The 24,941-nt window shown below is 47.8% G+C and overlaps 1 protein-coding gene across 8 annotated transcripts in view; it reads right to left on the minus strand.

Annotated features, from left to right (window-relative positions):
* The window catches only part of APLF (aprataxin and PNKP like factor), a 118,924-nt gene that overhangs the window by 28,676 nt on the left and 65,307 nt on the right, over nucleotides 1–24,941 (minus strand). For all 8 annotated transcript variants that reach the window (XM_082426046.1, XM_082426053.1, XM_082426051.1 and 5 more), the window contains exon 7: nucleotides 116–471. In XM_082426046.1, the coding sequence (XP_082282172.1) occupies nucleotides 116–471 (356 nt within the window). The remainder of the gene's footprint in view (nucleotides 1–115; nucleotides 472–24,941) is intronic.

A 24,941-nucleotide genomic window follows, 5' to 3' on the forward strand; every position in this document is an offset into this window, starting at 1 on the left:
AACCTTTAGGCCAATGGGTTTTATTAGGCTTTTAACACACTATAGCATGTATCTACATAGCTATTATGCTGTTGAAGTAATGGAATTATATGCTAGCTGTAATTTCACTTCATACCTGTAGCAGTTTGCCCCATACATGCAGGATGTCCTCTTGACCTTGTTTTCTTCAGAACCCTGTGGAACTGAACCAGCTGCCTTTGCATGCAAAGTTTCAGGATCGGAGGGATCAGAGCCAGACTCAGGATGAGATCTTTGAGGCTCGTCATGGAAGGACTTGCCTTGGGCACTCAAACAACTCTCAGAACAACTCCTCGCCTTGCTGTCTTTATTTGCTGTTCCCTTAGTGGTGATTTTATGTTCAGGAACCTTACCAAGTTCCTCTACTGGGATTTCATTTCTCTGTGCATTAGTCATCATGTTATTTACCTCTGTGTTATCTAACGTGATTGCAGAAAATGACTGTGACATTTCCTATAACACAAATCAGAAAGTAAATAATAAAGCATGTTTCAAAAGAAATATGTAAATTTAAGCATAAAAGTGTGAAACTACAAGGTTCATGCAATATGTATATTTTAAAACTTTAAGATTCACATTTTAAAGTTATTAAAAATACCATTATCTCTGTCTCTAATTTAATAACTTTGAAATAGTCTACTGTTATTAGAAAAGGAATTTATAGCTGTATCAAACCTTTACAATCGTGTCAAACATTCAGTGAAAAATAACCAGAAAAATACAAATGAAACATAAGAGAATGCAACAGTTGCTTTCATTTGAATATAATCTTTCCCAAAAAACCTACTAGGCTCTTAAATTTCCTGTTCAAGAATGTGTCACCAGGGCTTCCCTGGCGGCGCAGTGGTTGAGAATCTGCCTGCCAATGCAGGGGACACGGGTTCGAGCCCTGGTCTGGGAAGATCCCACATGCCGCGGAGCAACTAGGCCCATGAGCCACAATTACTGAGCCTGCGCATCTGGAGCCTGTGCTCCGCAACAAGAGAGGCCGCAATAGTGAGAGGCCCGCGCACCGCGATGAAGAGTGGCCCCCACTTGCCGCAACTAGAGAAAGCCCTCGCACAGAAACGAAGACCCAACACAGCCAAAAATTAATTAATTAATTAATTAATTATTTTTTTAAAAAGTAACAAATGTTCAAGTACAACTGGTGTCTTTAAAAAAAAAAAAAAAACAAAAGAATGTGTCACACTCTTATGCCCTGTTCTTATAATTTCTTATAAGTTACTGTAATACTTTATTTCTACCCTCTAAATATAATCATGATTTTTTTTGCTACAGCTGAATGATGAAATTGCTCTTCCTTCACAGAAAAATTTGCATTAAGTTATGAGCAACTTAGAAAATAAATGATTCCTTTGAAGTGGTAGGAATAAGAGTTTCAGTTTAACCAATTAAAGGCATCTTAGATCAAGTAAATATTCTCATTAGCACTACAGGACCTTTTTTAATGTGTACTTACCACCAGTAAGTACAAAGAGTAAGCCTAGTCTTATCCTATTAAAAATGACCTCTTAATTACTTATACTTCCTGTGGAGTGAAAACATTGCTCAGATAAACCTCAGTCCTCCTGGTAAGGATGTGATGACCACGTACTAGATACACGTGAATGTTCACTCCCATGTATAACTAAGAACTCATGTATGCTGGCTGTCTTCCAGAAAAAGCTGGTTTTAATGTTATGTGATATCTAACAGCTCAAATTTCTTGAGAAGGTATCAGCATGACTTTTTTTTAGACTAATTACTTAGGTGTTTTGATAGGTTTTTCTTTTCTAAGAAACACAGTATGCCAACTTTAAAATGTTATCCAAACTGACTAAAGACCTTGCAAAAAGAATCTAGATCTAATCATGGCTCTCCTATAGTAGGTAATAGATAACCAATCACGTGACTACCTCTTGGAGCTGGCCCTCAGCTGGTGGCTTTCATGCCACATCCCGCTAACATATACACTCTTTCCTCCGAAGCTGCTCAAGTACACCCCAATCTCATCTCCCTCTGCTACAGGACCAACTAACACATGCCAGGATCTGGACCTGGCGGGGGTGGGGTAACAGAGCAATTCTGATCCACCTCCCCACTTGGCAGCCCCCCCACTGGGTCAACGTTCACCAATTTTCTTTTCTTCTGTTCAGACAGTAATGGGGTAAGTCAGCAAATCCACTGGCTAAGCAGGTCCAATAAAATGTCAGTCTCTTTTTCCTGTTGGCGTCTCAAAATGCCACAATAAATTCTCTTAGAGCACATCTCTTCTCTTGATTCTAGAAAGGGAGAAAATAACTTCTTCCCCCAAACACAGCCCTCTCCCAGATCTTAAAACCTCCTTGTCTCTCAGTTCTCTTTGGATAAAGCCTGGGGGTGGGACAGTGAATACTTCTCACCCCTTTCAATAAGCCCCACAGGGAAAGTCTAGCTCTCACTGCTGGGGGGCTCCTTTCAAACATGAGCTACTTAACAGTACTTCTGTCCTCAGTGTTGGGCCTCAGCAACAGTTTTGTTGACAATAGGGAAAAATATCCCATTCAACGTCCTGTCACATTTAGTATAGGGGGAAAAAAAATGACACAACTAGGGAAATGGTTAAATAAAGTAGAATACATTCTTACTATGAAACACTGTGCAGAGGTTGAGAAGAATGAGGTAGATCTATATATATCTAAGGATTTTTAAAATTAAACAATATATATATACTATGATTCCATCTAGCTTGTAAAAACAAATTCCCTATATATCTATGTGAGTACTTACTTGTGTAAATCCAAATGAAAAGATTTAGAAGGATGCAAACCAAAATACCAGTAGGCAATAAGACTGAAGGATGAGGCAAATTAAGATTTTCATTTTACTTCACATGCGTCTGAATAGTCTAATTTTTGACAATAACCATCTACTATATTACCACTTAAAAAATGAAAAGCAAACCAAAGAAATGAAATAAAAGATATGAAATGTAAAGCATCATATTTCAACTCCCTCTACTTCCATGAAATGTAAAGAAGGATTTGTTTTTTTAATATCTTCACGAGGAATATGTTGAACATGTTAATTTATTCCAAAAGAGAAAGGAGTAATAAAGTCACAGATACCAATACTATGGATCAGGGGTTCTCAAATATTTTAAGAGGCATAAAAACTGGAATTCATAATGTTCTTTATGGAACTCCATGAAATATTGATATTCAGTAGGCCCCTGGCATTCAAGAATTTAACATTTGTGGTTTCAATTATTCATAAACGGTCTCAAAAATCTATTACATGCAGTAATTTGTAAGTTTGCTGAGACATAAATTCGTACTGTGCCAATTATAAAACTCATGAGCCAGAGCAAGTCACTGAACTGGCAAATGAGAGAAGAGGAAAGATGGAGGGTGCTCTGTACTTGGAAGAAGTAGGGGAAGGCAGAGAGCTCCACATTTTATGGCACCCACATGGCTTATGTCCTAGATGAGATGAAAATGTGAAGAATGAAGTGTGGGAGGCTAGAGATCCATGACAGAAGAGGCAGACCTCCTACACTTTGTAAAAATACACGCTAGAGACCTCAGGGATCGGGGAGCATGGAGCTAATGGAAGGTGACCCTGGTGCTTGAAGGTGGCTAAAATGTACCATATTAAGGCTATTAAAGTAGCCTGTTAACTTGCCCAATAAGCCCTCCCTCGTCCCTCAACCATCTGAAGTTGTTTTTTTTTTTTGGCCCCGCCATGCAGCCTGTAGGATCTTAGCTCCCCAACCAGGGACTGAACCAGGGCCCATGGCAATGAAAGCACAGAGTCTTAACCACTGGACTGCCAGGGAATTCCCCATCTGAAGTTTTAATACACTACAAGGGACAGGATAAAGAACTTTCCCCGATACAAGTTCAATGAAGTAATTTGTTGTTTCCAAGCTGCCCTTGGAAAGAATGTCTGCTAATAAATTGCCTTAAAACTCCTGCATCAATCCCATTAGCACTCACATGCTAAGGACTAAAAAATCCTAAACTCCAGCCCCAGCCTCACTCTTGAGCTTCAGACTCATATATTCAACCACTAGCTGGACATTTCTTCCTCAATATCCTATGCACCTCAAACTCAAAATGTCAAAATTGAAATCCTCCCTCTGTATTCTGTATTCTGGCCATAGTTTTGGCCAACATAATTTATCTATTCGTTCTAACCAGAACCTTGGAAGTCTGTCTTTCATTTCTTCTTTCGTTCCCTTTCCCCAGATCTAAGCAACAAGTGCTACAGTTTGTTTCTTAAATCTTTCTCTAATCCAATGCCTTTGCATCATCCTTAATGTCAATGCCTTGGGTCAGATTCTCTTCATTTCATGACACTGTCAATGCCCTTATCCCCCATTTTTATCTTATTCTCTTCCAATCTCTCCTCTGAAGAGCTGGCTTATGTAGTCCTCCTCAAGGCTCCCATAAAAATCAATGTGTTGTCACTTTATTTTAGGATTTGAATCATGTCCCCCATAAAACTATTTGCTTCTTATCAACTATGTCTTATTCATCTTTATTCATTTAATCCCATATTCTAGCATACTGCCTTGCATATAACAGAAAGACTGCTTTAGTGTAATGATTATTAGAATGGTCTTTGAAATAAAAGAATCAGATTTTGAATATCAGCTTTGCTATTTCCTAACCTTTGACCTTGAACAAGTTGATTTAAACTTTCAGACTCCCCTGGTCTGTAAACCAGGGATATTATCAACCAACTTTACAGGATTTTCTAAAAATTAAATGAAATAAATATATCTTGGTACTGGGTCTAGCCGATACAAAGGGCTCAATAAATGACTGTGGGTGTTTTTTCAGTTCTTGTTGTTAATAGCATTATTAATGCCACCATATTACTACTATTTGTTTAATGAACGCTTGTTAAATGAATGAATAATTGAATGAATGAAAAGATGTTTCTGTGGGACTGATCAGAGGCATGCTATAAATGGTACAACCTAAATGTCCGATCAGGAGTAAAGGATATAGGATTCTTTGATGCAGTAAACAAACACTAAGGAGCTCTGGGGGATACAGTCTTACTTAAGAGATAGCTATGTAAATAAGAGTTACACTCTTCACCTCTCCTGTTATTTTGGTCAGGCAAGCCAAGAATCTAGTATACTCAAGACAAATGAAGATACTCTTAAAATATCACCTCCCTACCAGCTTTCAGGAATAAACAACCTATTTTTGGTAATGTTTCAAAGATTGTATTGAACATCTAGATCTTTTGATATTCCTGATAACTTAAAATGCTTTCTTTCTGAATAACCTTGATTGCAGTCCTTACAGTTGGCAGAAAAGGTTTGACCTTTCTTAAAGGTTCACTTGTGATTATCAAACTTTATGGGTTGGTATAAACATAGGAAAAAGTGTATACTACAGATTTTCCTCCAAAAAAATATTTCTCTTCTTGGAAAAAAAAAGGGCAGTTATATTGATATTGTAAAAAATCAATAAAAAGAAACCTCAGTTAAATAGTCAGGATCCCAGAAAATGGAGCTCTCATGCCCTGTAATGACAGCAAAGCCCAACAGAAAGAAGACTCCTCTTCTTTCCTGGAAATGATTCAGCCAATAAAAAGCCATGGACTCTTAGTTTACTATAGTCCGCCAACCTCCTTTTCCTCTCTATAAATGAGTTCTCCTTCCCTTGTAAAGCGAGAACCTGCAGCACATGGCTTGCCATGGTTATAGACCTCGAATTGCTGATCACAAATAAAACCATTTCTGCTGAAGAAATATCTGGAAGTCCATTTGTTTTAGGTCAACATTTTGGTGGCCTGTACGGGGATCAGAGAAGACCCCCAATAGCTCCAGGGCTGGTGAGCAAACAGGTGCAGTCCCCACAATTGAGCCCACTGTGCTCACTGATTTTTCTCACAGACCTTGAAGTTTGAAGGTACATGTTTCTCCATTTTGCATTTGAAGCTCTCCAGGCTTTATCTGGAATCATTTTAAGGTTCTGTCTTCCAGGTTAAGGCCTTGTTCTGCATGAGGGTACTCATTTGGCACTTTGGTCTGATTTTGAGATCAGATTGTTTTAACTGAAGCTGGCTGAGAATCCTCTGGCCTGGCTTCTCCAGGACCAAACTGTTTCCTTAGAACTGGCTGGTATTAGACCTGCGAGCTGTTTGAGTTGCAAGCTGTTTGAATTGAGCTGTTTAAACTGTAAGTTGTTTAAGCTGTTTGAAAACTGTTCTTTTATTATAGAGAAAAACCTCTGAGAATTGGGATCCCAGTTATCTAAATATTTTGAGGGCAACCCACCCCACAACAGGTACTTCAGCTGATTTTGTGTTTAAAAACCACAGTCCTTCCTCACAGGCATTTCCAATGGACCAACCTGACCAAAGGCAATTTAGAATACCAATGGCCATTATGGGACACTTTTGGAATCCTCAAATTAATTTTCTTAAAACCAAACTGGATTACAATAGCTCAAAAACTTCCAGAACTGAATGGAATGACTATTTTGATTTGAAATTTTGAGGCTTCCCAATGTTATCAGAAGTCTAAAATTGCCTCTCTGCAAAATAAGACTTTAAGATTAACTGAGGCAAATTATTAAAGAAAAACAAAATAGCTTCTGAAGCTTCACGATCTTCTTCCTTAGCTTCTTCATCTCAGGCTTCACCTCAGGTGCCATCTTGTCTTTCTCCCTCAGCTCCTATGGTCAGACTCTGCCTCTGGCACAAACTTCCTCCTTCCTTTTACATTGTCTACACCTCCTCTGTACCCTCAGTGTCCCCATTACTAATTTTCTTGCTAAACTTCCCCTTTTCTCTGAAACTCTCCCTACTCCCTCTTCCTTTGAAATTGCCAGAACCTGTTGCTTTAAAATTAAGCCTTCTGAGGAACCAGAGGCTAAACCCTTAATTTCTTATATTCCCTGGACTAAAGCTGAACTGTGAGCAATAGTCAAAGATTTTCCCAAAGTAACAGAAGATCCTCATAGATTTGCTGAGGAATTTAATATAGTCATTCAAACTTGACAACCTGGTTTCTCTGACTTACATCACCTAGTTCATATATTTGTCAGTGAAGGCCAGGCCTAGCATTGGATAAAAACTGCTAACTGGGAAAATCTTGAAAGGTCTCTAGCATTACAACTGCGAGACCAGCCCAGTAACTTATTATACGATCACACTTAAGCAATCATGAGGCGACTTCATCAGGTAATTCCTACGGCTTTTCCAAAGCCTGTTGATTGGAACAAAATTCACGCTTGCACACAAAAATCTGATAATCCTGTTCATGACTATTACAATCAACTCCAGATTGTTTTAAAAGAAAATTCTGATCTTCTTTCAGATGTAGATTCCATCTGGGTATCTGTTATCTCTATGTTTATTAATGGGCTGAACTGGGTGCTTTCCTTTCTAGTAAAAAGGACCAGGATAGAATGGAAAACGATGTCCACTCCAGATTTAGCTAACCTGGCAAACCAGCTTACTCAAACTCTAGGTGGGTAACCCTGCCCCCCCCCAAAAAAGACTACTAAAATTCTTAATCTTCAAATCCAGCAACTAAAAGACTCCTAAACAAAACCAAAACCCTCCTAGTTTCTGCTATTATTGCCAAGAGCCAGGACATTGGAAAGAGACTGTTAACAAGTGTAAGTACTTCAGGCCTTCAGCCCTCTAACCAGCCTTTCCAACATCTGCCCAATTCTCAATGACAGGACTCTGATAAACTACAGGGGCTCTTCCCAATCCTCCCTCTCAATCGACTTGAAACATTTCTCCAGATTGGGGATGAATCTCTTCTAGTCTTAACTGACCCTGGAGCCATACTCTCAGTGCTCAACCCCACTACTATAAAGCAGTCCCTAAAACAGCTCAAATAGTGGGATTTCTAACAAGCCTCAAGAGTTTCCTCTCCCTGAACCTATTCCCTTTTGTTTAGGCCCTTTGAGAGACGCACACCCTTTTCTCCTTAGTTCCTCTGCCCCTATTCATTTATTAAGCTGATACTTCTTAAAGAAGTATCATGCTGGAATTTCTTTCTCCCAAAAGGGAGAAATAATTCTAGAATTTGACAATAGTCATCAAAGTAACCAATCAGGTGAATTAAATGATCCTTTGACATCTTTTATTTGTTTTGCCTCTGATGGCACTAGAGCTAATTCTGGAAACACTGATCATTTGTCCCTAATCAGCTGCCACCCTCCTTATGGGCAAAAACTCCAATTGATACTGGCAAAATTCACAGCGCACCTCCCATCAAGATTCAAATAGAGCCCTCAAAACCACTTCCCAGAATTAATTAATATTCCATAAGAAAAGAAGCCCTTAAAGGCATAAAGCCCATAATAGAACATTACAAGGCTCAAGGTCTCATTATCCCTTACACCAGCCCAGTAAGAAAACCTAAAGGCTGAGGGTGGAGGTTCATCCAGAATCTCTGAGCAGTAAACAACATTGTTATCCCTTGACACCCCGTTGTTCCTAATCCCCATACATTACTAATATCCATCCTTACTGGAAGTAAATTCTTTACTGTTACTGATTTATGTAGTTCATTCTTTAATATTCCAGTTGATGAAGCCGGCCAATACCTTTTTGCTCTCACTTGGGAAGAAAAACAATTCCCCTGGACAGTAAATGTCCCAGGGGTTTGCTGAGAGTCCTTCTTATTTCTCACAAATCCTAAAGGCTGATCTGGATTATATAAAGTTCCCTAGAGGTTCTACTTTGTTGCAATATGTGGATGATTTGCTTCTTTGCTCTCCTTCTCAATCTTCCTCACAGGAAGACAGTATTCACTTGCCAAAGTTTTTAGCCTGAAATGGACATAAGGTCGTCAAAGAAAAATTGCAGTTTGCCCAAACCCAGGTTTGATATTTAGGGCATCTGATATCAGAACAAAAGCTACATGTAGACCCAGATACACTTCATGATGTCCTAAGTTTTCCCAAACTCCAAACTAAGCACCAACTGCAAAGTTTTCTCAGGATAGTTGGTTACTGCCAAAATTGAATTCCAAATTTCTCTCTTATGGCCAAACCTCTGTATGCTTTATTAAACAATAACAACCATGACTCAAACTTATGGGAAGAACCAAACAACATAGCCTGTAAGGCCTTAAAGTTGAGTCTGATGAACCTGCCTGCCCTTGAGAATCCCAATGATCAAATTCCCTCTTTTCTTTTTTGTATATAAAAAGGAAGAGAATGCCCTTGGGGTACTCACCTAAAACCACGGGGTCCACCATCAACCCACATTGCATTATAGCCAGTAACTGGACCCTGTGGCACAGGGATACCCTGCTTGCCTTAAAGCCATTATGGCCACTGCCCTTTGGGTTAAGGCCACCAAGAAAACTGTGGGATCCCCTCTAACCATTTTTGTACTTCATGCAGTAGAAGCCCTCCTGAATTCTCATCACCCTCAATATTTCTCAGCCAGCTGCCTCACCTCCTATGAAGTAAGTCCTTTTGTTAACTGCTCCTCGCATAACTCTTTTATGCTATAATAACGTTAACCCTGCTACTCTTCCCCCCCTCTGTCACGGAAGAAGTCCCTCTTGACTGCTTAACACTGACTGATCACCTCCTGACTCCTCATGATGATTTACAGGAAAGATCTCTCAGTAACATTGACTTCCCATGGTTCACTGATGTTCTTATTTAAAAGGTAACAATGGCAAATATTATGCTGGGTATGCTTTGCAACTCCTTTTTTTTTTTTTTTTTAAATATTACTTTATTTATTTATTTATTTTTATTTTATGGCTGTGTTGGGTCTTCGTTTCTGTGCGAGGGCTTTCTCTAGTTGCGGCAAGTGGGGGCCACTCTTCATCACGGTGCGCGGGCCTCTCACCATCGTGGCCTCTCTTGTTGCAGAGCACAGGCTCCAGACACGCAGGCTCAGTAATTGTAGCTCACGGGCCTAGATGCTCCGCGGCATGTGGGATCTTCCCAGACCAGGGCTCGAACCCGTGTCCCCTGCATTGGCAGGCAGATTCTCAACCACTGCGCCATCAGGGAAGCCCCTGCAACTCCTTTTGATGTTGCTGAGGCAGCATCTCTACCAATGGCTACTTTGGCCCAACAGGCTGAATTATACACTCTCAAATGGGCTTGTACTTTAGCTAAGGGCAAAACTGCCAATATTTATACTGATGGTACACAGTTTAAGAGTAGCTCATGATTTTGGAATACTGTGGAAGCAATGTGGCTTCCTCACTTCCAGCGGAAATAAAATTTTAAATGGCTCTTATGTTCAGGAATGCAATATTTTTATCTGCCACTTTAGCTATTACTAATATTCCAGGGCATTCTAAACTTTACTCTCTGGAAGCTAAGGGAAATCACTTTGCTGACATTTCTGCAGGGAATGCTGCCCTGAAAGGGGCTAACCGCATTCTGTTGGTCCAAAGGAACATTCTCCCAAATGATAACTTAGAAAAACTGGCTAAAGAAGCCCAACAACTGGCCTCAGAAAAGGAAAAACAAGATTAGAAATTCAAAAATTGTTGGTCTGATAAAAAGAGAAAGCTCTGGTTTAGACTAACTAACAACCCAGTCCTACTGGAGACTCTAAAATCCCCACTCATCACCCCTGTACAAGCATTAAACGATTGGTCTACTAACAAAATGATAGCATTCATGAATCAATATTGATGGGGAAACATTGACAAATCCACCAAAAGTATCTACCTCACTTGTCCCACTTGTCTGAAATACAACCCGAAGAAGTCTGTTTGTACTGCTCCTGAACAATTTAAACTGTCCAATGGGCCACTCAAGGTCTGACAACTTGCTCTGGCTCGTGGATATAAATATGTTTTAGTAATGGTCTATGTGTTTTCACATACAGACAGGCCTCCCTTGCAGACAGGCTACCGCTTCTTCTGTGGTTAAGGTCCTTTTAGAAAAGATTATCCCTACCTGGGGAATTCCTCTCAAATTTCATGGTGATCAAGGAACACATTTTACTGATCAGGCACTGCAACAAGTCTGCTATTTAGCCAGTTTTACAACACTTTCACTGTGCTTACCACTCTGAATTCTCGTTTAGGTGAATGCACTAATGGCATTATTATGACTCAATTGGCAAAATTTGTAAAGGCCCTCCAGATACCTCACCACTGGTCCTTCTAAATCTCAGATTCACCTCTTCTGGAACTCATAAAGCTCTCACCCTTTAAGACAGCCACAGGATGCTCAATGCACTTGGCTCTTGCTTCTTTTGACTCACAACTGATAAAAGGAGAGATACTCCAATATTGCAAAGGCCTAACTGCTTCTATTAAAAATAACCATGTTTTGATAGAGCAATCTTTTCATAGTGTACTTGTGGGAGATGATGACCTTAAACATCACCTGGCAACCTGGATACTTCGTCTATTGGAAAAAAACACCTCCAGAAGAACTCTCTTCAACCTCACTGGAAAGGCCCCTATCAGGTACTGCTAACCAGCCCTTGTGCCGCCAAACTCCAAGGAGTGGACTCTTGGATTCATGTGACACACCTAAAAACTGCACCGAACCCTGACTGGCCCTGCACATCATCTGATGACCTGAAAGTAAAGATTTCCCATAATTGAAGCCGCAACTGATGAGACAGCTTTCCCAAGATATCCAGACCAGGCCTGTTGGAAGATTGTCTGCCAAACCTTTGATGATGACATAACACTTCAGATGCTCTCCAATCTCTATGATCTTGATGAGAGAGTTTACATTAAAAGTGCCTGAAAGTTCTTCCTCTTACCTCTCCTTGATACTTGAATGTGACTTCAATAGGTTTCCAACCTGTACTTTCTCTCCAATGTGAGACACCACACCCAGCAAAGGCCCCTCCTCGCATTAAGGGACAAAAAGCCACTGAAACCAGAAAACCTGATACTTGATCAGTAGTGCTTCAGAGAAAAATCTTGATCAAAAGGGGGAAAATGTAAAAAAATTAATAAACAGAAACCTCAATTAAATAGAGTTGGGAGACCAGAAGGCAGAGCTCTCATGCCCTGTGATGATAGCAGAGCACAACACGAAAAAGAAAGACTCCTCTTCCTTCCCGGCGAGGACTCAGCCCATGAAAGGCCACGGACTCTGTCCACTCGAGCCCTCCCAGCTTCCTCTTCCCCTCTCTGAAAGCATTCTCCTTCCCTTGAGAGCCCTCCCAGCTTCCTCTTCCCATCTCTGAAAGCATTCTCCTTCCCTTGAGAGCCCTCCCAGCTTCCTTTCCCCTCTCTGAAAGCATTCTCCTTCCCTTGAGAGCCCTCCCAGCTTCCTTTCCCCTGTCTAAAGCATTCTCCTTCCTTTGAGAGCCCTCCCAGCTTCCTTTCCCCTCTCTGAAAGCATTCTCCTTCCCTTGAGAGCCCTCCCAGCTTCCTCTTCCCCTGTCTGAAAGCATTCTCCTTCCCTTGAGAGCCCTCCCAGCTTCCTCTTCCCCTCTCTGAAAGCATTCTCCTTCCCTTGAGAGCCCTCCCAGCTTCCTTTCCCCTCTCTGAAAGCATTCTCCTTCCCTTGAGAGCCCTCCCAGCTTCCTCTTCCCCTGTCTAAAGCATTCTCCTTCCCTTGAGAGCCCTCCCAGCTTCCTCTTCCCCTGTCTGAAAGCATTCTCCTTCCCTTGAGAGCCCTCCCAGCTTCCTTTCCCCTGTCTGAAAGCATTCTCCTTCCCTTGAGAGCCCTCCCAGCTTCCTTTCCCCTCTCTGAAAGCATTCTCCTTCCCTTGAGAGCCCTCCCAGCTTCCTTTCCCCTCTCTGAAAGCATTCTCCTTCCCTTGAGAGCCCTCCCAGCTTCCTTTCCCTGTCTGAAAGCATTCTCCTTCCCTTGAGAGCCCTCCCAGCTTCCTTTCCCCTCTCTGAAAGCATTCTCCTTCCCTTGAGAGCCCTCCCAGCTTCCTTTCCCCTGTCTAAAGCATTCTCCTTCCCTTGAGAGCCCTCCCAGCTTCCTTTCCCCTCCCTGAAAGCATTCTCCTTCCCTTGAGAGCCCTCCCAGCTTCCTCTTCCCCTGTCTGAAAGCATTCTCCTTCCCTTGAGAGCCCTCCCAGCTTCCTTTCCCCTCTCTGAAAGCATTCTCCTTCCCTTGAGAGCCCTCCCAGCTTCCTTTCCCCTGTCTGAAAGCATTCTCCTTCCCTTGAGAGCCCTCCCAGCTTCCTTTCCCCTGTCTAAAGCATTCTCCTTCCCTTGAGAGGCCTCCCAGCTTCCTTTCCCCTCTCTGAAAGCATTCTCCTTCCCTTGAGAGCCCTCCCAGCTTCGTCTTCCCCTCTCTGAAAGCATTCTCCTTCCCTTGAGAGCCCTCCCAGCTTCCTTTCCCCTCTCTGAAAGCATTCTCCTTCCCTTGAGAGCCCTCCCAGCTTCCTTTCCCCTCTCTGAAAGCATTCTCCTTCCCTTGAGAGCCCTCCCAGCTTCCTCTTCCCCTGCCTAAAGCATTCTCCTTCCCTTGAGAGCCCTCCCAGCTTCCTCTTCCCCTGTCTGAAAGCATTCTCCTTCCCTTGAGAGCCCTCCCAGCTTCCTCTTCCCCTCTCTGAAAGCATTCTCCTTCCCTTGAGAGCCCTCCCAGCTTCCTTTCCCCTCTCTGAAAGCATTCTCCTTCCCTTGAGAGCCCTCCCAGCTTCCTTTCCCCTGTCTGAAAGCATTCTCCTTCCCTTGAGAGCCCTCCCAGCTTCCTCTTCCCCTGCCTAAAGCATTCTCCTTCCCTTGAGAGCCCTCCCAGATTCCTCTTCCCCTGTCTGAAAGCATTCTCCTTCCCTTGAGAGCCCTCCCAGCTTCCTTTCCCCTCTCTGAAAGCATTCTCCTTCCCTTGAGAGCCCTCCCAGCTTCCTTTCCCCTGTCTAAAGCATTCTCCTTCCTTTGAGAGCCCTCCCAGCTTCCTTTCCCCTCTCTGAAAGCATTCTCCTTCCCTTGAGAGCCCTCCCAGCTTCCTCTTCCCCTGTCTGAAAGCATTCTCCTTCCCTTGAGAGCCCTCCCAGCTTCCTCTTCCCCTCTCTGAAAGCATTCTCCTTCCCTTGAGAGCCCTCCCAGCTTCCTTTCCCCTCTCTGAAAGCATTCTCCTTCCCTTGAGAGCCCTCCCAGCTTCCTCTTCCCCTGTCTAAAGCATTCTCCTTCCCTTGAGAGCCCTCCCAGCTTCCTCTTCCCCTGTCTGAAAGCATTCTCCTTCCCTTGAGAGCCCTCCCAGCTTCCTTTCCCCTGTCTGAAAGCATTCTCCTTCCCTTGAGAGCCCTCCCAGCTTCCTTTCCCCTCTCTGAAAGCATTCTCCTTCCCTTGAGAGCCCTCCCAGCTTCCTTTCCCTGTCTGAAAGCATTCTCCTTCCCTTGAGAGCCCTCCCAGCTTCCTTTCCCCTCTCTGAAAGCATTCTCCTTCCCTTGAGAGCCCTCCCAGCTTCCTTTCCCCTGTCTAAAGCATTCTCCTTCCCTTGAGAGCCCTCCCAGCTTCCTTTCCCCTCCCTGAAAGCATTCTCCTTCCCTTGAGAGCCCTCCCAGCTTCCTCTTCCCCTGTCTGAAAGCATTCTCCTTCCCTTGAGAGCCCTCCCAGCTTCCTTTCCCCTGTCTGAAAGCATTCTCCTTCCCTTGAGAGCCCTCCCAGCTTCCTTTCCCCTGTCTGAAAGCATTCTCCTTCCCTTGAGAGCCCTCCCAGCTTCCTTTCCCCTGTCTAAAGCATTCTCCTTCCCTTGAGAGGCCTCCCAGCTTCCTTTCCCCTCTCTGAAAGCATTCTCCTTCCCTTGAGAGCCCTCCCAGCTTCGTCTTCCCCTCTCTGAAAGCATTCTCCTTCCCTTGAGAGCCCTCCCAGCTTCCTTTCCCCTCTCTGAAAGCATTCTCCTTCCCTTGAGAGCCCTCCCAGCTTCCTTTCCCCTCTCTGAAAGCATTCTCCTTCCCTTGAGAGCCCTCCCAGCTTCCTCTTCCCCTGCCTAAAGCATTCTCCTTCCCTTGAGAGCCCTCCCAGCTTCCTCTTCCCCTGTCTGAAAGCATTCTCCTTCCCTTGAGAGCCCTCCCAGCTTCCTCTTCCCCTCTCTGAAAGCATTCTCCTTCCCTTGAGAGCCCTCCCAGCTTCCTTTCCCCTCTCTGAAAGCATTCTCCTTCCCTTGAGAGCCCTCCCAGCTTCCTTTCCCCTGTCTGAAAGCATTCTCCTTCCCTTGAGAGCCCTCCCAGCTTCCTCTTCCCCTGTCTAAAGCATTCTCCTTCCCTTGAGAGCCCTCCCAGCTTCCTCTTCCCCTCTCTGAAAGCATTCTCCTTCCCTTGAGAGCCCTCCCAGCTTCCTTTCCCCTGTCTGAAAGCATTCTCCTTCCCTTGAGAGCCCTCCCAGCTTCCTTTCCCCTCTCTGAAAGCATTCTCCTTCCCTTGAGAGCCCTCCCAGCTTCCTTTCCCCTCTCTGAAAGCATTCTCCTTCCCTTGAGAGCCCTCCCAGCTTCCTTTCCCCTGTCTGAAAGCATTCTCCTTCCCTTGAGAGCCCTCCCAGCTTCCTTTCCCCTGTCTGAAAGCATTCTCCTTCCCTTGAGAGCCCTCCCAGCTTCCTTTCCCCTGTCTAAAGCATTCTCCTTCCCTTGAGAGCCCTCCCAGCTTCCTTTCCCCTCTCTGAAAGCATTCTCCTTCCCTTGAGAGCCCTCCCAGCTTCCTCTTCCCCTGTCTGAAAGCATTCTCCTTCCCTTGAGAGCCCTCCCAGCTTCCTTTCCCCTGTCTGAAAGCATTCTCCTTCCCTTGAGAGCCCTCCCAGCTTCCTTTCCCCTCTCTGAAAGCATTCTCCTTCCCTTGAGAGCCCTCCCAGCTTCCTCTTCCCCTGTCTAAAGCATTCTCCTTCCCTTGAGAGCCCTCCCAGCTTCCTTTCCCCTCTCTGAAAGCATTCTCCTTCCCTTGAGAGCCCTCCCAGCTTCCTTTCCGCTGTCTGAAAGCATTCTCCTTCCCTTGAGAGCCCTCCCAGCTTCCTCTTCCCCTTTCTGAAAGCATTCTCCTTCCCTTGAGAGCCCTCCCAGCTTCCTCTTCCCCTGTCTGAAAGCATTCTCCTTCCCTTGAGAGCCCTCCCAGCTTCCTCTTCCCCTGTCTGAAAGCATTCTCCTTCCCTTGAGAGCCCTCCCAGCTTCCTCTTCCCCTGTCTGAAAGCATTCTCCTTCCCTTGAGAGCCCTCCCAGCTTCCTCTTCCCCTCTCTGAAAGCATTCTCCTTCCCTTGAGAACCCTCCCAGCTTCCTTTCCCCTGTCTGAAAGCATTCTCCTTCCCTTGAGAGCCCTCCCAGCTTCCTCTTCCCCTCTCTAAAGCATTCTCCTTCCCTTGAGAGCCCTCCCAGCTTCCTCTTCCCCTGTCTAAAGCATTCTCCTTCCCTTGAGAGCCCTCCCAGCTTCCTCTTCCCCTGTCTAAAGCATTCTCCTTCCCTTGAGAGCCCTCCCAGCTTCCTCTTCCCCTCTCTGAAAGCATTCTCCTTCCCTTGAGAGCCCTCCCAGCTTCCTCTTCCCCTCTCTGAAAGCATTCTCCTTCCCTTGAGAGCCCTCCCAGCTTCCTCTTCCCCTCTCTGAAAGCATTCTCCTTCCCTTGAGAGCCCTCCCAGCTTCCTCTTCCCCTCTCTGAAAGCATTCTCCTTCCCTTGAGAGCCCTCCCAGCTTCCTCTTCCCCTCTCTGAAAGCATTCTCCTTCCCTTGAGAGCCCTCCCAGCTTCCTCTTCCCCTCTCTGAAAGCATTCTCCTTCCCTTGAGAGCCCTCCCAGCTTCCTCTTCCCCTCTCTGAAAGCATTCTCCTTCCCTTGAGAGCCCTCCCAGCTTCCTCTTCCCCTCTCTGAAAGCATTCTCCTTCCCTTGAGAGCCCTCCCACCTTCCTCTTCCCCTGTCTGAAAGCATTCTCCTTCCCTTGAGAGCCCTCCCAGCTTCCTCTTCCCCTGTCTGAAAGCATTCTCCTTCCCTTGAGAGCCCTCCCAGCTTCCTCTTCCCCTCTCTGAAAGCATTCTCCTTCCCTTGAGAGCCCTCCCAGCTTCCTCTTCCCCTGTCTAAAGCATTCTCCTTCCCTTGAGAGCCCTCCCAGCTTCCTCTTCCCCTGTCTAAAGCATTCTCCTTCCCTTGAGAGCCCTCCCAGCTTCCTCTTCCCCTGTCTGAAAGCATTCTCCTTCCCTTGAGAGCCCTCCCAGCTTCCTCTTCCCCTGTCTGAAAGCATTCTCCTTCCCTTGAGAGCCCTCCCAGCTTCCTTTCCCCTCTCTGAAAGCATTCTCCTTCCCTTGAGAGCCCTCCCAGCTTCCTTTCCCCTCTCTGAAAGCATTCTCCTTCCCTTGAGAGCCCTCCCAGCTTCCTCTTCCCCTGTCTAAAGCATTCTCCTTCCCTTGAGAGCCCTCCCAGCTTCCTTTCCCCTCTCTGAAAGCATTCTCCTTCCCTTGAGAGCCCTCCCAGCTTCCTCTTCCCCTGTCTAAAGCATTCTCCTTCCCTTGAGAGCCCTCCCAGCTTCCTCTTCCCCTCTCTGAAAGCATTCTCCTTCCCTTGAGAGCCCTCCCAGCTTCCTCTTCCCCTGTCTAAAGCATTCTCCTTCCCTTGAGAGCCCTCCCAGCTTCCTCTTCCCCTGTCTGAAAGCATTCTCCTTCCCTTGAGAGCCCTCCCAGCTTCCTCTTCCCCTGTCTGAAAGCATTCTCCTTCCCTTGAGAGCCCTCCCAGCTTCCTTTCCCCTCTCTGAAAGCATTCTCCTTCCCTTGAGAGCCCTCCCAGCTTCCTTTCCCCTCTCTGAAAGCATTCTCCTTCCCTTGAGAGCCCTCCCAGCTTCCTCTTCCCCTGTCTAAAGCATTCTGCTTCCCTTGAGAGCCCTCCCAGCTTCCTCTTCCCCTGTCTGAAAGCATTCTCCTTCCCTTGAGAGCCCTCCCAGCTTCCTCTTCCCCTGTCTAAAGCATTCTCCTTCCCTTGAGAGCCCTCCCAGCTTCCTCTTCCCCTGTCTGAAAGCATTCTCCTTCCCTTGAGAGCCCTCCCAGCTTCCTTTCCCCTCTCTGAAAGCATTCTCCTTCCCTTGAGAGCCCTCCCAGCTTCCTCTTCCCCTGTCTGAAAGCATTCTCCTTCCCTTGAGAGCCCTCCCAGCTTCCTTTCCGCTGTCTGAAAGCATTCTCCTTCCCTTGAGAGCCCTCCCAGCTTCCTCTTCCCCTTTCTGAAAGCATTCTCCTTCCCTTGAGAGCCCTCCCAGCTTCCTCTTCCCCTCTCTGAAAGCATTCTCCTTCCCTTGAGAGCCCTCCCAGCTTCCTCTTCCCCTGTCTGAAAGCATTCTCCTTCCCTTGAGAGCCCTCCCAGCTTCCTCTTCCCCTGTCTGAAAGCATTCTCCTTCCCTTGAGAGCCCTCCCAGCTTCCTCTTCCCCTCTCTGAAAGCATTCTCCTTCCCTTGAGAACCCTCCCAGCTTCCTTTCCCCTGTCTGAAAGTATTCTCCTTCCCTTGAGAGCCCTCCCAACTTCCTTTCCCCTCTCTGAAAGCATTCTCCTTCCCTTGAGAGCCCTCCCAGCTTCCTCTTCCCCTTTCTGAAAGCATTCTCCTTCCCTTGAGAGCCCTCCCAGCTTCCTCTTCCCCTGTCTGAAAGCATTCTCCTTCCCTTGAGAGCCCTCCCAGCTTCCTCTTCCCCTGTCTGAAAGCATTCTCCTTCCCTTGAGAGCCCTCCCAGCTTCCTCTTCCCCTGTCTGAAAGCATTCTCCTTCCCTTGAGAGCCCTCCCAGCTTCCTCTTCCCCTCTCTGAAAGCATTCTCCTTCCCTTGAGAACCCTCCCAGCTTCCTTTCCCCTGTCTGAAAGCATTCTCCTTCCCTTGAGAGCCCTCCCAGCTTCCTCTTCCCCTCTCTAAAGCATTCTCCTTCCCTTGAGAGCCCTCCCAGCTTCCTCTTCCCCTGTCTAAAGCATTCTCCTTCCCTTGAGAGCCCTCCCAGCTTCCTCTTCCCCTGTCTAAAGCATTCTCCTTCCCTTGAGAGCCCTCCCAGCTTCCTCTTCCCCTCTCTGAAAGCATTCTCCTTCCCTTGAGAGCCCTCCCAGCTTCCTCTTCCCCTCTCTGAAAGCATTCTCCTTCCCTTGAGAGCCCTCCCAGCTTCCTCTTCCCCTCTCTGAAAGCATTCTCCTTCCCTTGAGAGCCCTCCCAGCTTCCTCTTCCCCTCTCTGAAAGCATTCTCCTTCCCTTGAGAGCCCTCCCAGCTTCCTCTTCCCCTCTCTGAAAGCATTCTCCTTCCCTTGAGAGCCCTCCCAGCTTCCTCTTCCCCTCTCTGAAAGCATTCTCCCTCCCTTGAGAGCCCTCCCAGCTTCCTCTTCCCCTCTCTGAAAGCATTCTCCTTCCCTTGAGAGCCCTCCCAGCTTCCTCTTCCCCTCACTGAAAGCATTCTCCTTCCCTTGAGAGCCCTCCCACCTTCCTCTTCCCCTGTCTGAAAGCATTCTCCTTCCCTTGAGAGCCCTCCCAGCTTCCTCTTCCCCTGTCTGAAAGCATTCTCCTTCCCTTGAGAGCCCTCCCAGCTTCCTCTTCCCCTCTCTGAAAGCATTCTCCTTCCCTTGAGAGCCCTCCCAGCTTCCTCTTCCCCTGTCTAAAGCATTCTCCTTCCCTTGAGAGCCCTCCCAGCTTCCTCTTCCCCTGTCTAAAGCATTCTCCTTCCCTTGAGAGCCCTCCCAGCTTCCTTTCCCCTGTCTGAAAGCATTCTCCTTCCCTTGAGAGCCCTCCCAGCTTCCTTTCCCCTGTCTGAAAGCATTCTCCTTCCCTTGAGAGCCCTCCCAGCTTCCTCTTCCCCTGTCTAAAGCATTCTCCTTCCCTTGAGAGCCCTCCCAGCTTCCTCTTCCCCTGTCTGAAAGCATTCTCCTTCCCTTGAGAGCCCTCCCAGCTTCCTTTCCCCTCTCTGAAAGCATTCTCCTTCCCTTGAGAGCCCTCCCAGCTTCCTCTTCCCCTGTCTGAAAGCATTCTCCTTCCCTTGAGAGCCCTCCCAGCTTCCTTTCCGCTGTCTGAAAGCATTCTCCTTCCCTTGAGAGCCCTCCCAGCTTCCTCTTCCCCTTTCTGAAAGCATTCTCCTTCCCTTGAGAGCCCTCCCAGCTTCCTCTTCCCCTGTCTGAAAGCATTCTCCTTCCCTTGAGAGCCCTCCCAGCTTCCTCTTCCCCTGTCTGAAAGCATTCTCCTTCCCTTGAGAGCCCTCCCACCTTCCTCTTCCCCTGTCTGAAAGCATTCTCCTTCCCTTGAGAGCCCTCCCAGCTTCCTCTTCCCCTCTCTGAAAGCATTCTCCTTCCCTTGAGAACCCTCCCAGCTTCCTTTCCCCTGTCTGAAAGCATTCTCCTTCCCTTGAGAACCCTCCCAGCTTCCTTTCCCCTGTCTGAAAGCATTCTCCTTCCCTTGAGAGCCCTCCCAGCTTCCTTTCCCCTCTCTGAAAGCATTCTCCTTCCCTTGAGAGCCCTCCCAGCTTCCTCTTCCCCTTTCTGAAAGCATTCTCCTTCCCTTGAGAGCCCTCCCAGCTTCCTCTTCCCCTGTCTGAAAGCATTCTCCTTCCCTTGAGAGCCCTCCCAGCTTCCTCTTCCCCTGTCTGAAAGCATTCTCCTTCCCTTGAGAGCCCTCCCAGCTTCCTCTTCCCCTGTCTGAAAGCATTCTCCTTCCCTTGAGAGCCCTCCCAGCTTCCTCTTCCCCTGTCTGAAAGCATTCTCCTTCCCTTGAGAGCCCTCCCAGCTTCCTCTTCCCCTCTCTGAAAGCATTCTCCTTCCCTTGAGAGCCCTCCCAGCTTCCTTTCCCCTCTCTGAAAGCATTCTCCTTCCCTTGAGAGCCCTCCCAGCTTCCTCTTCCCCTGTCTGAAAGCATTCTCCTTCCCTTGAGAGCCCTCCCAGCTTCCTTTCCGCTGTCTGAAAGCATTCTCCTTCCCTTGAGAGCCCTCCCAGCTTCCTCTTCCCCTTTCTGAAAGCATTCTCCTTCCCTTGAGAGCCCTCCCAGCTTCCTCTTCCCCTGTCTGAAAGCATTCTCCTTCCCTTGAGAGCCCTCCCAGCTTCCTCTTCCCCTGTCTGAAAGCATTCTCCTTCCCTTGAGAGCCCTCCCACCTTCCTCTTCCCCTGTCTGAAAGCATTCTCCTTCCCTTGAGAGCCCTCCCAGCTTCCTCTTCCCCTCTCTGAAAGCATTCTCCTTCCCTTGAGAACCCTCCCAGCTTCCTTTCCCCTGTCTGAAAGCATTCTCCTTCCCTTGAGAACCCTCCCAGCTTCCTTTCCCCTGTCTGAAAGCATTCTCCTTCCCTTGAGAGCCCTCCCAGCTTCCTTTCCCCTCTCTGAAAGCATTCTCCTTCCCTTGAGAGCCCTCCCAGCTTCCTCTTCCCCTTTCTGAAAGCATTCTCCTTCCCTTGAGAGCCCTCCCAGCTTCCTCTTCCCCTGTCTGAAAGCATTCTCCTTCCCTTGAGAGCCCTCCCAGCTTCCTCTTCCCCTGTCTGAAAGCATTCTCCTTCCCTTGAGAGCCCTCCCAGCTTCCTCTTCCCCTGTCTGAAAGCATTCTCCTTCCCTTGAGAGCCCTCCCAGCTTCCTCTTCCCCTCTCTGAAAGCATTCTCCTTCCCTTGCGAACCCTCCCAGCTTCCTTTCCCCTGTCTGAAAGCATTCTCCTTCCCTTGAGAGCCCTCCCAGCTTCCTCTTCCCCTCTCTAAAGCATTCTCCTTCCCTTGAGAGCCCTCCCAGCTTCCTCTTCCCCTGTCTAAAGCATTCTCCTTCCGTTGAGAGCCCTCCCAGCTTCCTCTTCCCCTGTCTAAAGCATTCTCCTTCCCTTGAGAGCCCTCCCAGCTTCCTCTTCCCCTCTCTGAAAGCATTCTCCTTCCCTTGAGAGCCCTCCCAGCTTCCTCTTCCCCTCTCTGAAAGCATTCTCCTTCCCTTGAGAGCCCTCCCAGCTTCCTCTTCCCCTCTCTGAAAGCATTCTCCTTCCCTTGAGAGCCCTCCCAGCTTCCTCTTCCCCTCTCTGAAAGCATTCTCCTTCCCTTGAGAGCCCTCCCAGCTTCCTCTTCCCCTCTCTGAAAGCATTCTCCTTCCCTTGAGAACCCTCCCAGCTTCCTTTCCCCTGTCTGAAAGCATTCTCCTTCCCTTGAGAACCCTCCCAGCTTCCTTTCCCCTGTCTGAAAGCATTCTCCTTCCCTTGAGAGCCCTCCCAGCTTCCTTTCCCCTCTCTGAAAGCATTCTCCTTCCCTTGAGAGCCCTCCCAGCTTCCTCTTCCCCTTTCTGAAAGCATTCTCCTTCCCTTGAGAGCCCTCCCAGCTTCCTCTTCCCCTGTCTGAAAGCATTCTCCTTCCCTTGAGAGCCCTCCCAGCTTCCTCTTCCCCTGTCTGAAAGCATTCTCCTTCCCTTGAGAGCCCTCCCAGCTTCCTCTTCCCCTCTCTGAAAGCATTCTCCTTCCCTTGAGAGCCCTCCCAGCTTCCTCTTCCCCTCTCTGAAAGCATTCTCCTTCCCTTGCGAACCCTCCCAGCTTCCTTTCCCCTGTCTGAAAGCATTCTCCTTCCCTTGAGAGCCCTCCCAGCTTCCTCTTCCCCTCTCTAAAGCATTCTCCTTCCCTTGAGAGCCCTCCCAGCTTCCTCTTCCCCTGTCTAAAGCATTCTCCTTCCGTTGAGAGCCCTCCCAGCTTCCTCTTCCCCTGTCTAAAGCATTCTCCTTCCCTTGAGAGCCCTCCCAGCTTCCTCTTCCCCTCTCTGAAAGCATTCTCCTTCCCTTGAGAGCCCTCCCAGCTTCCTCTTCCCCTCTCTGAAAGCATTCTCCTTCCCTTGAGAGCCCTCCCAGCTTCCTCTTCCCCTCTCTGAAAGCATTCTCCTTCCCTTGAGAGCCCTCCCAGCTTCCTCTTCCCCTCTCTGAAAGCATTCTCCTTCCCTTGAGAGCCCTCCCAGCTTCCTCTTCCCCTCTCTGAAAGCATTCTCCTTCCCTTGAGAGCCCTCCCAGCTTCCTCTTCCCCTCTCTGAAAGCATTCTCCTTCCCTTGAGAGCCCTCCCAGCTTCCTCTTCCCCTCTCTGAAAGCATTCTCCTTCCCTTGAGAGCCCTCCCAGCTTCCTCTTCCCCTCTCTGAAAGCATTCTCCTTCCCTTGAGAGCCCTCCCAGCTTCCTCTTCCCCTCTCTGAAAGCATTCTCCTTCCCTTGAGAGCCCTCCCACCTTCCTCTTCCCCTGTCTGAAAGCATTCTCCTTCCCTTGAGAGCCCTCCCAGCTTCCTCTTCCCCTGTCTGAAAGCATTCTCCTTCCCTTGAGAGCCCTCCCAGCTTCCTCTTCCCCTCTCTGAAAGCATTCTCCTTCCCTTGAGAGCCCTCCCAGCTTCCTCTTCCCCTGTCTGAAAACATTCTCCTTCCCTTGAGAGCCCTCCCAGCTTCCTCTTCCCCTCTCTGAAAGCATTCTCCTTCCCTTGAGAGCCCTCCCAGCTTCCTCTTCCCCTGTCTGAAAGCATTCTCCTTCCCTTGAGAGCCCTCCCAGCTTCCTCTTCCCCTCTCTGAAAGCATTCTCCTTCCCTTGAGAGCCCTCCCAGCTTCCTCTTCCCCTGTCTGAAAGCATTCTCCTTCCCTTGAGAGCCCTCCCAGCTTCCTCTTCCCCTCTCTGAAAGCATTCTCCTTCCCTTGAGAACCCTCCCAGCTTCCTTTCCCCTGTCTGAAAGCATTCTCCTTCCCTTGAGAGCCCTCCCAGCTTCCTCTTCCCCTCTCTGAAAGCATTCTCCTTCCCTTGAGAGCCCTCCCAGCTTCCTCTTCCCCTGTCTAAAGCATTCTCCTTCCCTTGAGAGCCCTCCCAGCTTCCTCTTCCCCTGTCTAAAGCATTCTCCTTCCCTTGAGAGCCCTCCCAGCTTCCTTTCCCCTGTCTGAAAGCATTCTCCTTCCCTTGAGAGCCCTCCCAGCTTCCTCTTCCCCTGTCTGAAAGCATTCTCCTTCCCTTGAGAGCCCTCCCAGCTTCCTTTCCCCTGTCTGAAAGCATTCTCCTTCCCTTGAGAGCCCTCCCAGCTTCCTCTTCCCCTGTCTGAAAGCATTCTCCTTCCCTTGAGAGCCCTCCCAGCTTCCTCTTCCCCTGTCTGAAAGCATTCTCCTTCCCTTGAGAGCCCTCCCAGCTTCCTCTTCCCCTGTCTGAAAGCATTCTCCTTCCCTTGTGAGCCCTCCCAGCTTCCTCTTCCCCTGTCTGAAAGCATTCTCCTTCCCTTGAGAGCCCTCCCAGCTTCCTCTTCCCCTGTCTGAAAGCATTCTCCTTCCCTTGAGAGCCCTCCCAGCTTCCTCTTCCCCTCTCTGAAAGCATTCTCCTTCCCTTGAGAACCCTCCCAGCTTCCTTTCCCCTGTCTGAAAGCATTCTCCTTCCCTTGAGAGCCCTCCCAGCTTCCTCTTCCCCTCTCTAAAGCATTCTCCTTCCCTTGAGAGCCCTCCCAGCTTCCTCTTCCCCTGTCTAAAGCATTCTCCTTCCCTTGAGAGCCCTCCCAGCTTCCTTTCCCCTGTCTGAAAGCATTCTCCTTCCCTTGAGAGCCCTCCCAGCTTCCTTTCCCCTGTCTGAAAGCATTCTCCTTCCCTTGAGAGCCCTCCCAGCTTCCTCTTCCCCTGTCTAAAGCATTCTCCTTCCCTTGAGAGCCCTCCCAGCTTCCTCTTCCCCTGTCTGAAAGCATTCTCCTTCCCTTGAGAGCCCTCCCAGCTTCCTTTCCCCTCTCTGAAAGCATTCTCCTTCCCTTGAGAGCCCTCCCAGCTTCCTCTTCCCCTGTCTGAAAGCATTCTCCTTCCCTTGAGAGCCCTCCCAGCTTCCTTTCCGCTGTCTGAAAGCATTCTCCTTCCCTTGAGAGCCCTCCCAGCTTCCTCTTCCCCTTTCTGAAAGCATTCTCCTTCCCTTGAGAGCCCTCCCAGCTTCCTCTTCCCCTGTCTGAAAGCATTCTCCTTCCCTTGAGAGCCCTCCCAGCTTCCTCTTCCCCTGTCTGAAAGCATTCTCCTTCCCTTGAGAGCCCTCCCACCTTCCTCTTCCCCTGTCTGAAAGCATTCTCCTTCCCTTGAGAGCCCTCCCAGCTTCCTCTTCCCCTCTCTGAAAGCATTCTCCTTCCCTTGAGAACCCTCCCAGCTTCCTTTCCCCTGTCTGAAAGCATTCTCCTTC

This window comes from Balaenoptera physalus (genome assembly GCF_965194825.1).
Source record: "Balaenoptera physalus genome assembly, chromosome: 15".
Classification (NCBI taxonomy): Eukaryota; Metazoa; Chordata; class Mammalia; order Artiodactyla; family Balaenopteridae; genus Balaenoptera; species Balaenoptera physalus.